A 12492-nucleotide genomic window follows, 5' to 3' on the forward strand; every position below is an offset into this window, starting at 1 on the left:
TCTTCTATAAGAAAATTCTAGAACTACAGGTAATCCTCGACTTACAACCACAATAGAGCCCAATGTTTTTGTAACCGAGTGAGACCCAAGTTTTGCCCCGTTTTAATGACCTTCCTTGCCACGCTTAAGTGAATCCCTGCCATTAAGTTAGTAACATGGTTGTTACATGAATCTGGCTTTCCCGTTGACTTCCCTTGTCAGGTAGCAAAAGATGATCACATAACTCCAGGCCACTGTATCCGTCATTAAGCGAGTCAGTTGGCAAGCATCCAAATGTCAAGATCCTGAGGTTCACAAGTGTAAAGAAAAGGTCATCATAAATCACTTTTTTCAGCGCTATTGTAGCTAAATGGCCATTAAAAGAATGGTTATAAGTCGAGGACTACCTGTAAAAGCTTCAAAAATTGTAGCTTGCAAATGGGAGGCAGCATTTGCTCAGCCACCTCCCCAAAATGCATTTTGTGTGAAAACTGCCTCCCTCCCTTCACCTCCTAGGCAGGACAGCATTGCAGGAAAACTGATTGTTCCTAAGTAACTTTATGATGCACTAATCTGTAGCAGTGGGAAAACCACAAACATTGCCTGCACCTGCATCACTCATCAACAAAGACCAATTTTAATTAAAGTGTTTTTCTCTTTATTATAAAGAGCAGGGAAAAAAAAACACAGCTTAGTCAAAAAGACCGAAGCCCATGTCGTCGTCGGATTCTTCCGACTCTTCTTTCTTTTCTTCCTCTTTCTTCTCTTCAGCTACAAAACAAGTAATAGTGTAGATTAAGCCAAGTAGTGAAATTTTACCCCAGATAATTGAAAAGAAGGGACAATGCCACCATGGGTGGATTCAAGACGCATTTGGAAGAAGCCATTCCACTCACCAGGAGCAGCACCGCCGGCAGGCGCCCCTCCTCCGGCAGGGGCCGACGCGGCTGGAGCACCACCACCGACTCCCACGTTGCAGATGAGGCTTCCGATGTCAATGTTGGTTAGAGCCTGGTCACAAGTTAGAAAGTGCCAAAGCTTTAGCCTCTGTCTCAAAGAAGAGCCGACCTCATTGTATAACCTTTAGGGAACATCATTTTTCATGCCTTGGCTACTTCTAAAGACTTGTGGACTTTCAAAGTCCTATAATTCCCTTGCCAGCATAGCTTCTGGGACTTGAAGTCCACATGTCTCAAAAGTTGCCATGGTTGACAAGCATTAAAGTTGTAACATGCTCTAGAGCCGGGGTCTCCAACCTTGGTGACTTTAAGACTTGTGGACTTCAGTTTCGCTGGCTGAGGAATTCTGAGAGTTGAAGTCTGCAAGTCTTAAAGTGACCAAGGTTGGAGACCTCTGCTCTAGAGCAGGGAAGTCAAGCTGGATTTCTTCTGAGACGGATCAGCATTGTAGTTCTCTGCCGGCCGGCAGGGAGACAGGAAGGACACCTGTAACACCCTGCCAGGCAAAACTGGGTGCGTGGAGGCCTCACAGAGGCTCCGTGTATCCCAATTTTGGCCAACAGTGTGTGGCTGGAAAACAGCCTGCAGGGGGGTGCACATGCCCCCCCCGACCTGTTTTGGCCGGCAGAGGCACCACAGGTGGTCATTTGATATTTCCAAACCAGCCCCGCGGGCCAGATTTAAGCACCTCATGGGCAGGCCTCAAGTTTGACATCCCTGCACTAGAGGCCCACACGAAGGCACGTGTATCACAAAACCACCATTTCATTAATTTTTTATGCCACTCATCTCCCTTAAAGGTGGCTTAAAAGTTCCAGAACAAAAAATTGAAAAAACTAGATTATTAAAATGTGTCCTATAGTGTTGGAGGTACATCCAGGATCATCTTGTTCAACTCTTTAGAGCTGGACAGGTGGCTCTCTAGCCTCTTTGTTGACCGCTAGTGAAGGGCAGCCCACAGCCGGAGTTTCTTCACCACCGAGCAACAGTTTTACACTGGGAAATTCCTAGTGTGTCTAGTTGCCTCCCTTTTCTGTTGTTTTTAGTCCGAAACAAGGCTGATGCTTAAACTATAGCTCACCCTATGAATGCTGCTAATTCCCAGGATTTGCACTGGCAAAAAAGCAGCTAAGTAAGTGCAGGTAGTCCTCGACTTACAACCATTTAGCGACCATTCAAAGTTACAACGGTCCTAAAAAAAGTGACTTATGATTGTTTTTCACATTGTAACCGTTGCATCCCCCGCCCCCAAAAAAGCTCACATGATCAAAATGCAGATGCTTGGCAACTGACATGTCCTTATGGCTGTTTCAGTGTCCCGTGATCCCCCTTTCCAGACCCACCGAGAAGCAAAAGTCAAGGGGGGGAGCCGGATTCACTTAACAACCCAGTTACTAACTTAACCACCATAACGACCGTGGCAAGGAAGGTCGGGGGGAAAAAAGTGGGCAAAAAGCCGCTTTGCGGCTGTCTTGCTGAGCAAAGAAAACTTTGGGCTCGACTGTGGTCGTAAGTCGAGGACTACTGGGATCTTTCCAAGCGGACCTGCTTTGTGCCTCGTTTTACCTTTGCAAAGAGACCCGGCCAGAAAGGCTCCACGTTCACTCCGGCCGTTTTGATGAGGGCGTTGATTTTATCCTCCTGGAAACGACAGAAATAAAAGGCATCGCTTAAAACGTGTCTTGTATCAGGGGTCTCCAAGCTTGGTCCCTTTAAGGCTTATGGACTTCAACTCCCAGAGTCCCTCAGTCCCTCAGCAAAGCTGGCTGAGGAACTCTGGGAGTTGAAGTCCACAAGCCTTAAAGGGGCCAAGCTTGGAGACCCCTGTCTTATATTATTCAAATATATAGAAGCTCAAGCCGGGCGGCCGAAGCCACAAGGGCCGCCGGGGATCTCCCTCCTCCCGTCAGGCGCAGCCCGGAGGGAAACCGCCACGAGATCCGAGCTCGGCTCGCGAGAAGCGACAAGCCAGGCGGGCCTCCTCCACGCCGGGACCGGCCACGAGGGCTTCCTCCCCCACCCCCCGTCCCCTCCTCACCGTGACGGTGACTTCGTCGTCGTGTAGGATGAGGGCGGAGTAGATGCAGGCGAGCTCGGAGACGGAGGCCATGGCTTGGAATCGGAGGCGTGCGGTGCCAGTCGCCGGGGAAACGCGGCCTTAGCTTCGGCTGAAGAACGCAGCACCTTTCACGCCACGAGAGAGCAGGACTTGAGAAAGGGGGGGAGTGGCCTGGCCCGGCGCTTATAAGCGGCTAGGCAGCCAATCGCCAGCCGTTTTGGTCTGAAGGTAGCCAATTGTAGAGGGTGTGGAAGGCACTGGCCAATCCGGTTCGGCCGCGGGGCGGGACTCCATTTTGGGCTAGCCTACCGCGAGAACTTGGAAAGCCAATCACAGCGACTAGTGCGCCCTAGTGGAAGAGGAATTCGGACCAATCCGTGAGAGTGATATTGATCTCGGCCGCCGAGGCCTTTTCAAGCCTGCCCCATAGTGCTTTATAATATATAATATATACATATTATATATATATTATGTATATAAAACCCAGTGACAGTGATTATAGAAAACGAAGAAGCCGTTGGAAACGTATTTAATCAATCGGAGTCCTCCAAGAGGAACGGCTGGACTTCCAACTCGGTAGCGCTCCTCTCTTCCGGAGGAAACGTCTTCTTGGCTGGAAATCAGAGAGAACGCATGAAGAGGCCTCATGGTGAAGAAAAACTTCCGCCACTCCCGCTTCCTCTTTCCTGTCGACGCTATCGGAGCGCCGGAAATAAGCGGCTAGGCGGGAAAAAAGGCGGCGCGGACGGGCGTCTGCGTCACGGCTAGGGACGACGGGAGTTGCAGTCCGAAGCACTCCAGCCGGTCAGCATGGGCGCTGTGGAGTCGTTCGTAAACTGGGTGAGGCCAACGGACTAAACTGAAGTGGATCTGGGCCAGGAAACCCGGAGTGGCCGCTAGAGGGCAGCACGTGGAAGATTAGTCTATGGACTGTTGCCACCTGTTGGGCATCTGCATCTACGCAGCCCAGATCCGGCTTTCTTTTTCAGAAATTTCAGAAAGGAAGTAACAAGAGTTGGAAGGGACCTTAGAGATCATCTAGTCCAACCCCCTGCTCGCGCAGGAGACCTGCACGAGGAATTCGAACCACCGACCTTTCTGATCGACAAGCTCAAGTGTCTTAGCCACTGAGCCACCTAGCCATGCCTGTTATTAACCCTGCGGTTGTGTTTGCTGGTGCTAAGCTAAGCATAGGGAAGGCGTTCCTGTGCTGTGGCTGAAAAACAGCCCTGCTGGTCTTTGGCTCCCCTGCCTTTTCAAAAATGGGGGACAATCAGCTGCTAGCCCCACCTGCAAGATATTCCAGGAACCACCAGATGGATCTATATGGTGTCTGGGGTGGACCATCTGAATGGGGCTATGCCTGAAGAGGAACTATGTGGCATTCTATAGCCTAGCCACTTAAATATGAGCCAGCAGTATGAGCCGCAGCTGCCAAAAAAGCCCACGCAGTCCTAGGCTGCATTAACAGAGAGATAGAATCAAGATCACACGAAGTCTTGTACAGATTTATAAAGTTTTAATATGAGACCGTACTTGGCATATTGCATCCATGATATAAACAGGATGTTGAGACTCTGGAAAGAGTGCAGAGAAGAGCAACAAAGAGAATTAGGTGACTGGAGGCTAAAACATGTGAAGAACGGCTGCAGGAATTGGCTATGTCTAGTCTAATGAAAATCAGGCCTAGTGGGTGACATGAGAGTCTTCCAAAAGTAAGGTGCTGCCACAAAGAAGAGGTATAAGCAACCTATTCTCCAAAGGACCTGAAGGCAGGACAAGAAGCAACAGAATGAAGCTTATCAAGGAGAGATCCAACCTAGAACTAAGGAGAAATTTACTAACAGTTAGAACCATTAATCAGTGAAAGGGATGGCTTCCAGAAGTTGTGGGTGCTCCATCACTGGATGTTTTTAAAACGAGATTGAACAACCAATTGTCTGAAATGGTATAAGGCGGAGGTGTCAAACTTATGTCATCATGGCGTCGTCACATGACGTATCATGCTAAACTGGGCGTGGCGGTGGCCAGCACATGACACATCCAGCCTGGGAGTTTGACAGCCCTGGTATAAGGTCTCCTGCTTAAGCAGAGGGTGGACTAGAAGATCTCCAGCTCTGTTATTCTATTCTGTTACTTGGTTATCTGGAGCAGGAAGTGATTCTGTTCATCTTGAATGGCAGATTTCACACCCAGCTCATCAAGCAACTGTTTGGAGGCAAAGGCCAGATCTAATCTGCTGATTAAACTGCTGATCCAGTTCTACAGAGGAATTATTGAGTCTGTCATCTGCACCTTTATAACTGTCTGGTTTGGTTCTGCAACCCAACAAGACAGACACAGACTTCAGAGGATAATTAAAACAATTACCAACCTGCCTTTCACTGAGGACCTGTATACTGCAAGAGTCAAAAAGAGGGCTGTGAAAATATTTACAGACCCCTCGCATCCTGGACATAAACTGTTTCAACTCCTACCTTCAAAACGACGCTACAGAGCATTGCACACCAGAACAACTAGATACAAGAAGTTTTTTCCCCGAACGCCATCACTCAGCTAAACAAATAATTCCCTGAACACTGTCAAACTCTTTACTAAATCTGCACTATTAATCTTCTCATCGTTTCCCTCACCCATCTCCTTCCACTTATGACTGTATGACTGTAACTTTGTTGCTTGTATCTTTATGATTTATAGATATCAATTGTTTCCTGATTGCTTATTTGTAGCCTATGACTATAATTAAGTGTTGTATCTAAGTGTTAAATGTGTACCCTATGTCTATCATTAAGTGTTGTACCTTGATGAAGGTATCTTTTATGTACACTGAGACCATATGCACTAAGACAAATTTCTTGTGTGTCCAATCACACTTGGCCAATAAAAAATTCTGTTCTATTCTGTTCTAATTCTATGTGAGTCAGAACCAAAATAACCTGGGATAGTGATACTCATTATAAAACCATGGACGTCTGAGCTGTACTAGACCGAGCTCTGTCTACCTAAAAGTTGAACTCCCCATACCACATTTGAATGGTCACCTTCAACAAGTTTCCAACCAAATCTACATATAATTTTTTTATGTGGTTTAATTGGCTACCTGTATTGTTACATTGCTGCCTTTTTGACTGAGTATTCTAGAAAGACAGTGTTGGGGGTGGCTGATGGAATAGAGAGAAGATCCCTACCGCCATGTAGCCCATCTTCTTGGTTTTTAGCTTTCTATTTAATCTGTTTAAATTTTATAGTTTTGTATTCTGTTTTTTACTTTTTTTATTATATTGCAAGTGGTCCAGTCACTTTTTCAGTGAGATGGGGCAGTATAAGAATTGAATTAATAAATGAAGAGAATGAATGAATTTCTGTACAAAAGACGTGTTGCAAGGGTTTGAGCAAATTATGGAGTCGCTGAAGAAACTGCTCAGAAGGGAAGTTTTTCCCAAGAACCTAACAGATTAGACTAGAGCTATATTTGGCAAGGAAAACACCAAATAAACAGACAAAGGAACTTGAGATCAGATGATTGAAATAAGATGAATTGGGAGGAAGAGCAATATAATGAACAAAGGTGATTTTACTTAGCATCGTGGACTATGGTAAGAGTTTTGATGCTATAGAACAGGATCTCCAACCTTGGCAACTTTAAGCCTGGTGGACTTCGGCTGGGGAATTCTGGGAGTTGAAGTCCTCCAGGCTTAAAGTTGCCAAGGTTGGAGACCCCTGCTATAAAACATGCCAACATGTGGGACAATTAAAGGCTAATGAATGTGCCAGAATAAATTGGATACTTTCTTTTGAGAAAACTACAATGGATACTAGCTGAAGAAGCTTCTTGGACGAGAAGTGAAAGGTCTTCAAAGAAAAAAACAAAGTCCAATTGCCTCTTGAAAAAGCACCTTTGGGACAATCATGATCTGGATGATTGAGAATCTCCATAGACAATGGACACTATTTAAGAACGAAATCTGGAGAAACTGAGAGGCTCAGAATGGGGAAATAAGGAAGACGAGGATGCGTATTATCGCCATATTTAACTTCTACTGCAGATATATTGTAAAAACCATATATGTAGCAAATGGCACCGAAAATTAAACCCAGATGCTGAAACCGTCCAGATGACATAATTTTGTTAGCTAAAAATAATGGTGAAAGTCATTAGGAAAGTGAAAATGAGAAGTGAAAAATGTGGTTTAATGTTAAGTATTAAAAAGACAACCTTCATGTTTGGAGAATTCCCAGTTGACGGTAAAGAAGTGAAGATAGTCCCAAAAGTGTTTTTTTTTTTTCCAAGGGGCAACTGGACTTTCTGGTTTTTCTTTGAAGACGTTTCGCTTCTCATTCAGAGCTGAAGAAGCTTCTTGGATGAGAAGCGAAATGTCTTCAAAGAAAAGCCAGAAAGTCTAGTTGCCCCTTGGGGAAAAAAAAGCACTTTTGGGACAACCATGACCTGGATGACTGAGAATCTCCACAGATGAGTAGTAGTTTTATTTTCTGGACTGAAAGTGAGCATTATGTGAAGTGAAGATTAATTCTAGGAAGCAAATGACAAACTGAGGCAGGATCATTCCTGTTAAGGGTATTTCAATAATTATTAAGATCCAAGCAGTAAAAAGCTCCCTTTCCCCAATAATAATATACTCTGAAAGAGGGACATTGAGAAAGGAGGGGAGATGATGCTACATATTTTCATATTTGGTGGACCTGCAAGAAAATTAAGGTCTTTTGGATAAGAATTTGGTGGATTATTCAAAATGTACTGAAGAAGAAGATAAAGTTCCTGCCACAATTTTTCCTTTTGGGAATTATAATGGATTGTACAGGGATTGAGACTAAATTGATTTTGAACTTAATAACAGCAGCAAGACTGTTGATTGGACAATACTGGAAGAAAGAAGAGATACCTACAATAGAAGAATGGATATTGAAAGTTATTAATTTGGCTGAGATGGCTAAAATCTCAGCGTTTTTAAAAGACAATACGCAGGAAAGATATTTAATTGAATGGAAAAAATGGATTGATTATCTACAAAATAGATATCAGATTAAGAAATATCAGATTGCCTTTGAATAATTAGAAAGTTATTTTATGTAATGGGGAGGGGGTTGGGAGACGAAAAGCTTTGGATGTGGTTATTTGGATTGGAAGGGAAAATTTTATTCTATGTTTGGTTTATGTATAACTTTACCTTGTGATTGACCCGGGAAGGGGAAGGGAGGGGGGTGTTTTGTTTTTTTTTGGGAGGGAGGGGGAAAAAAGGGGGAAAAATGTTTTTGTTTTTTTAAAACTCTTTCAATTAAAAAAAAAAAAAAAAAAGAGAAAGGAGGGGAGAAATAAAACTGACTCTTTCAGATTATGGATTTGGAGATAACCAATGGATTGCAAGAACTGGTTGGTCAATCATCCCTGAGCTTAAAAGCTTAACTGCTCAATTGTGGCTCCAATTATCAAACAGAATTAGACTCATTCTTTGGGTATATAATGCAACTGGAGAAGAAAAAAAAAGGCTGCTTAGGATGGTAAAAGTAGAAGGGAATTTTGTTGTTCAGTTCCTATGCCCAACTTCATGACTCTACAGATCATCACATGCCAGTACCCCCAATGTCACCCCATGTTTGCCCAAAGTCATGTGCATCATTTCAATGACACCATTTCATCCTCTGCCGTCCCCTTCTCCTTTTGCCTTCCATTTTACCCAGCATCTGGGTCTTTTCCAAGGAGTCCTCTCTTCTTATTTAGTGGCCAAAGTGCTTGGAGCTTCAGCTTCAAAATAACAAGAGTTGGAAGAGACCTTGAAGGTCTTCTAGTCCAACCCCCTGCTCAAGCAGGAGACCCTATACCATTTCAGATAAGTGGCTGTCCACTCTCTTCTTTAAAAGCCTCCACGGTCAGGGTTGATTTCCTTTAGGATGGAAAGGGATGGAGGGGCTCAAAGAGGTTGTTTGGAAGAGGTACAAGGCAGTACTGCAGGGTACTTTTGCTGAGTGCCAGCTGCCAGCAGTTTGATCCTGACTGGCTCAAAGTTGACTCAGCCCTCCATCCTTTTGAGGTTGGTAAAATGAGGAGGACCCAGATTACTGGGGGCAAGAGATTGACTCTAAACCACTCAGAGAGGGCTGTAAAGCACTTTGAAGTGGCATGTAAGTCTAAATTGTATTGCTATTAATCAAAATCGGCTGGGATAACAATCCGAGTTTTTGTCTCTCTGAGTCTTTCTGGACTATAGGTTTTCTGTTTGTTTTTTTTTTAAAGAACATCAATAGGTGAAACCGTTGACAGACCAAAGCCAGAAGGGCAAATTAGGACATGGATTGATGGGACAATTTATGACTCATTTTCCTCCTCTCTCATCAGACATCAACAGCCAGCAGGAAACCACCAAGTTTCTCAACCTTGGCAACCTGAAGATCTGAGGACTTAAAGGGCTGCCTTCATCACCTGCTCAGGGTTCAACCAGCAGAAGCACTGGGTGTGTGTGTATGTGTGTTAATGGCTATTCTACAGAGGAATTATTGAGTCTGTCATTTGCACCTCTATAACTGTCTGGTTCGGTTCTGCAACCCAACAAGAAAACACAGACTTCAGAGGATAATTAGAACTGCAGGAAAAATAATTGCTACCAACCTGCCTTCCATTGAGGACCTGTATACTGCACGAATCAAGAAGAGGGCCGTGAAAATATTTGCAGATCCCTCACATCCTGGACATAAATTGTTTCAACTCCTACCCTCAAAACGACGCTATAGAGCACTGCACACCAAAACAACTAGACACAAAAACAGTTTTTTCCCGGCCATCACTCTGCTAAACAAATAATTCCCTCAACACTGTCAGACTATTTACTGAATCTGCACTACTATTAATCGTTTCATAGTTCCCATCACCAATCTCTTTCCACTTAGGACTGTATGACTATAACTTGTTGCTGGCAATCCTTATGATTTATATTGATCTATTGATCATCAATTGTGTTGTAAATGTTGTACCTTGATGAAGGTATCTTTTCTTTTATGTACACTGAGAGCATATGCACCAAGACAAAGTCCTTGTGTAAAAATTCTATTCTATTCTATTCTATTTGGGCATTAGGCAGAACAGCCCTGGAAGCCGTATAACACGTTAAGCCATGATATGCAATGTTTGCCCAAAGTCATGTGCATCATTTCAATGACACCATTTCATCCTCTGCCGTCCCCTTCTCCTTTTGCCTTCCATTTTAACCAGCATCTGGGTCTTTTCCAAGGAGTCCTCTCTTCTTATTTAGTGGCCAAAGTGTTTGGAGCTTCAGCTTCAAAATAGCAAGAGTTGGAAGAGACCTTGAAGGTCTTCTAGTCCAACCCCCTGCTCAAGCAGGAGACCCTATACCATTTCAGATAAGTGGTTGTCCAGTCTCTTCTTTAAAAGCCTCCACGGTCAGGGTTGATTTCCTTTAGGATGGAGGGGCTCAAAGAGGTTGTGTTTTGAGGAGGTACAAAGCAGTACTGCAGGCTACTTTTGCTGAGTGCCAGCTGCCAGCAGTTTGATCCCGACTGGCTCAAAGTTGACTCAGCCCTCTATCCTTTTGAGGTTGGTAAAATGAGGAGGACCCAGATTACTGGGGGCAAGAGATTGACTCTAAACCACTCAGAGAGGGCTGTAAAGCACTTTGAAGTGGCATGTAAGTCTAAATTGTATTGCTATTAATCAAAATCGGCTGGGATAACAATCCGAGTTTTTGTCTCTCTGAGTTTTTCTGGACTATAGGTTTTCTGTTTGTTTTTGGGAGGGGGAAAAAAGGGGGAAAAATGTTTTTGTTTTTTTAAAACTCTTTCAATTAAAAAAAAAAAAAAAAAAGAGAAAGGAGGGGAGAAATAAAACTGACTCTTTCAGATTATGGATTTGGAGATAACCGATGGATTGCAAGAACTGGTTGGTCAATCATCCCTGAGCTTAAAAGCTTAACTGCTCAATTGTGGCTCCAATTATCAAACAGAATTAGACTCATTCTTTGAGTATATAATGCAACTGGAGTAGAAAAAAAAAGGCTGCTTAGGATGGTAAAAGTAGAAGGGAATTTTGTTGTTCAGTTCCTATGCCCAACTTCATGACTCTACAGATCATCACATGCCAGTGCCCCCTATCCTCCAATGTCACCCCATGTTTGCCCAAAGTCATGTGCATCATTTCAATGACACCATTTCATCCTCTGCCGTCCCCTTCTCCTTTTGCCTTCCATTTTAACCAGCATCTGGGTCTTTTCCAAGGAGTCCTCTCTTCTTATTTAGTGGCCAAAGTGTTTGGAGCTTCAGCTTCAAAATAGCAAGAGTTGGAAGAGACCTTGAAGGTCTTCTAGTCCAACCCCCTGCTCAAGCAGGAGACCCTATACCATTTCAGATAAGTGGTTGTCCAGTCTCTTCTTTAAAAGCCTCCACGGTCAGGGTTGATTTCCTTTAGGATGGAGGGGCTCAAAGAGGTTGTGTTTTGAGGAGGTACAAAGCAGTACTGCAGGCTACTTTTGCTGAGTGCCAGCTGCCAGCAGTTTGATCCCGACTGGCTCAAAGTTGACTCAGCCCTCTATCCTTTTGAGGTTGGTAAAATGAGGAGGACCCAGATTACTGGGGGCAAGAGATTGACTCTAAACCACTCAGAGAGGGCTGTAAAGCACTTTGAAGTGGCATGTAAGTCTAAATTGTATTGCTATTAATCAAAATCGGCTGGGATAACAATCCGAGTTTTTGTCTCTCTGAGTTTTTCTGGACTATAGGTTTTCTGTATTTTTTTTTTTAAAGAACATCAATAGGTGAAACCGTTGACAGACCAAAGCCAGAAGGGCAAATTAGGACATGGATTGATGGGACAATTTATGACTCATTTTCCTCCTCTCTCATCAGACATCAACAGCCAGCAGGAAACCACCAAGTTTCTCAACCTTGGCAACCTGAAGATCTGAGGACTTAAAGGGCTGCCTTCATCACCTGCTCAGGGTTCAACCAGCAGAAGCACTGGGTGTGTGTGTATGTGTGTTAATGGCTATTCTACAGAGGAATTATTGAGTCTGTCATTTGCACCTCTATAACTGTCTGGTTCGGTTCTGCAACCCAACAAGAAAAACACAGACTTCAGAGGATAATTAGAACTGCAGGAAAAATAATTGCTACCAACCTGCCTTCCATTGAGGACCTGTATACTGCACGAATCAAGAAGAGGGCCGTGAAAATATTTGCAGATCCCTCACATCCTGGACATAAATTGTTTCAACTCCTACCCTCAAAACGACGCTATAGAGCACTGCACACCAGAACAACTAGACACAAGAACAGTTTTTTCCCGAAGGCCATCACTCTGCTAAACAAATAATTCCCTCAACACTGTCAGACTATTTACTGAATCTGCACTACTATTAATCGTTTCATAGTTCCCATCACCAATCTCTTTCCACTTAGGACTGTATGACTATAACTTGTTGCTGGCAATCCTTATGATTTATATTGATCTATTGATCATCAATTGTGTTGTAA

At 43.9% G+C, this 12492-nt stretch overlaps 1 protein-coding gene across 1 annotated transcript; it reads right to left on the reverse strand.

The window, feature by feature from the left end:
* Window positions 1-614: 614 nt before the first annotated feature.
* RPLP1 (ribosomal protein lateral stalk subunit P1) lies at window positions 615-3160 on the reverse strand. Its single transcript, XM_058178302.1, has 4 exons — window positions 2977-3160; window positions 2505-2579; window positions 876-990; window positions 615-750 (listed from the first exon to the last, which is right to left on the reverse strand). The coding sequence occupies exons 1-4, from the start codon at window positions 3046-3048 to the stop codon at window positions 671-673; spliced, it is 342 nt and encodes a 113-aa protein (XP_058034285.1). The 5' UTR covers window positions 3049-3160; the 3' UTR covers window positions 615-670.
* Between the last annotated feature and the right edge of the window lie 9332 nt (window positions 3161-12492).

Source organism: Ahaetulla prasina, chromosome 3, assembly GCF_028640845.1.
Source record: "Ahaetulla prasina isolate Xishuangbanna chromosome 3, ASM2864084v1, whole genome shotgun sequence".
Lineage (NCBI taxonomy): Eukaryota > Metazoa > Chordata > Lepidosauria > Squamata > Colubridae > Ahaetulla > Ahaetulla prasina.

Excerpts from the sequence above, each read along its gene's own strand:
- RPLP1 (XM_058178302.1), bottom strand. The coding sequence starts at position 3,048 with ATGGCCTCCGTCTCCGAGCTCGCCTGCATCTACTCCGCCCTCATCCTA. Across the intron at positions 2,580-2,976 it reads ACGACGAAGTCACCGTCACG|GAGGATAAAATCAACGCCCT; the intron begins GTGAGGAGGGGA and ends TGTCGTTTCCAG. Across the intron at positions 991-2,504 it reads GGCCGGGTCTCTTTGCAAAG|GCTCTAACCAACATTGACAT; the intron begins GTAAAACGAGGC and ends ACTTGTGACCAG.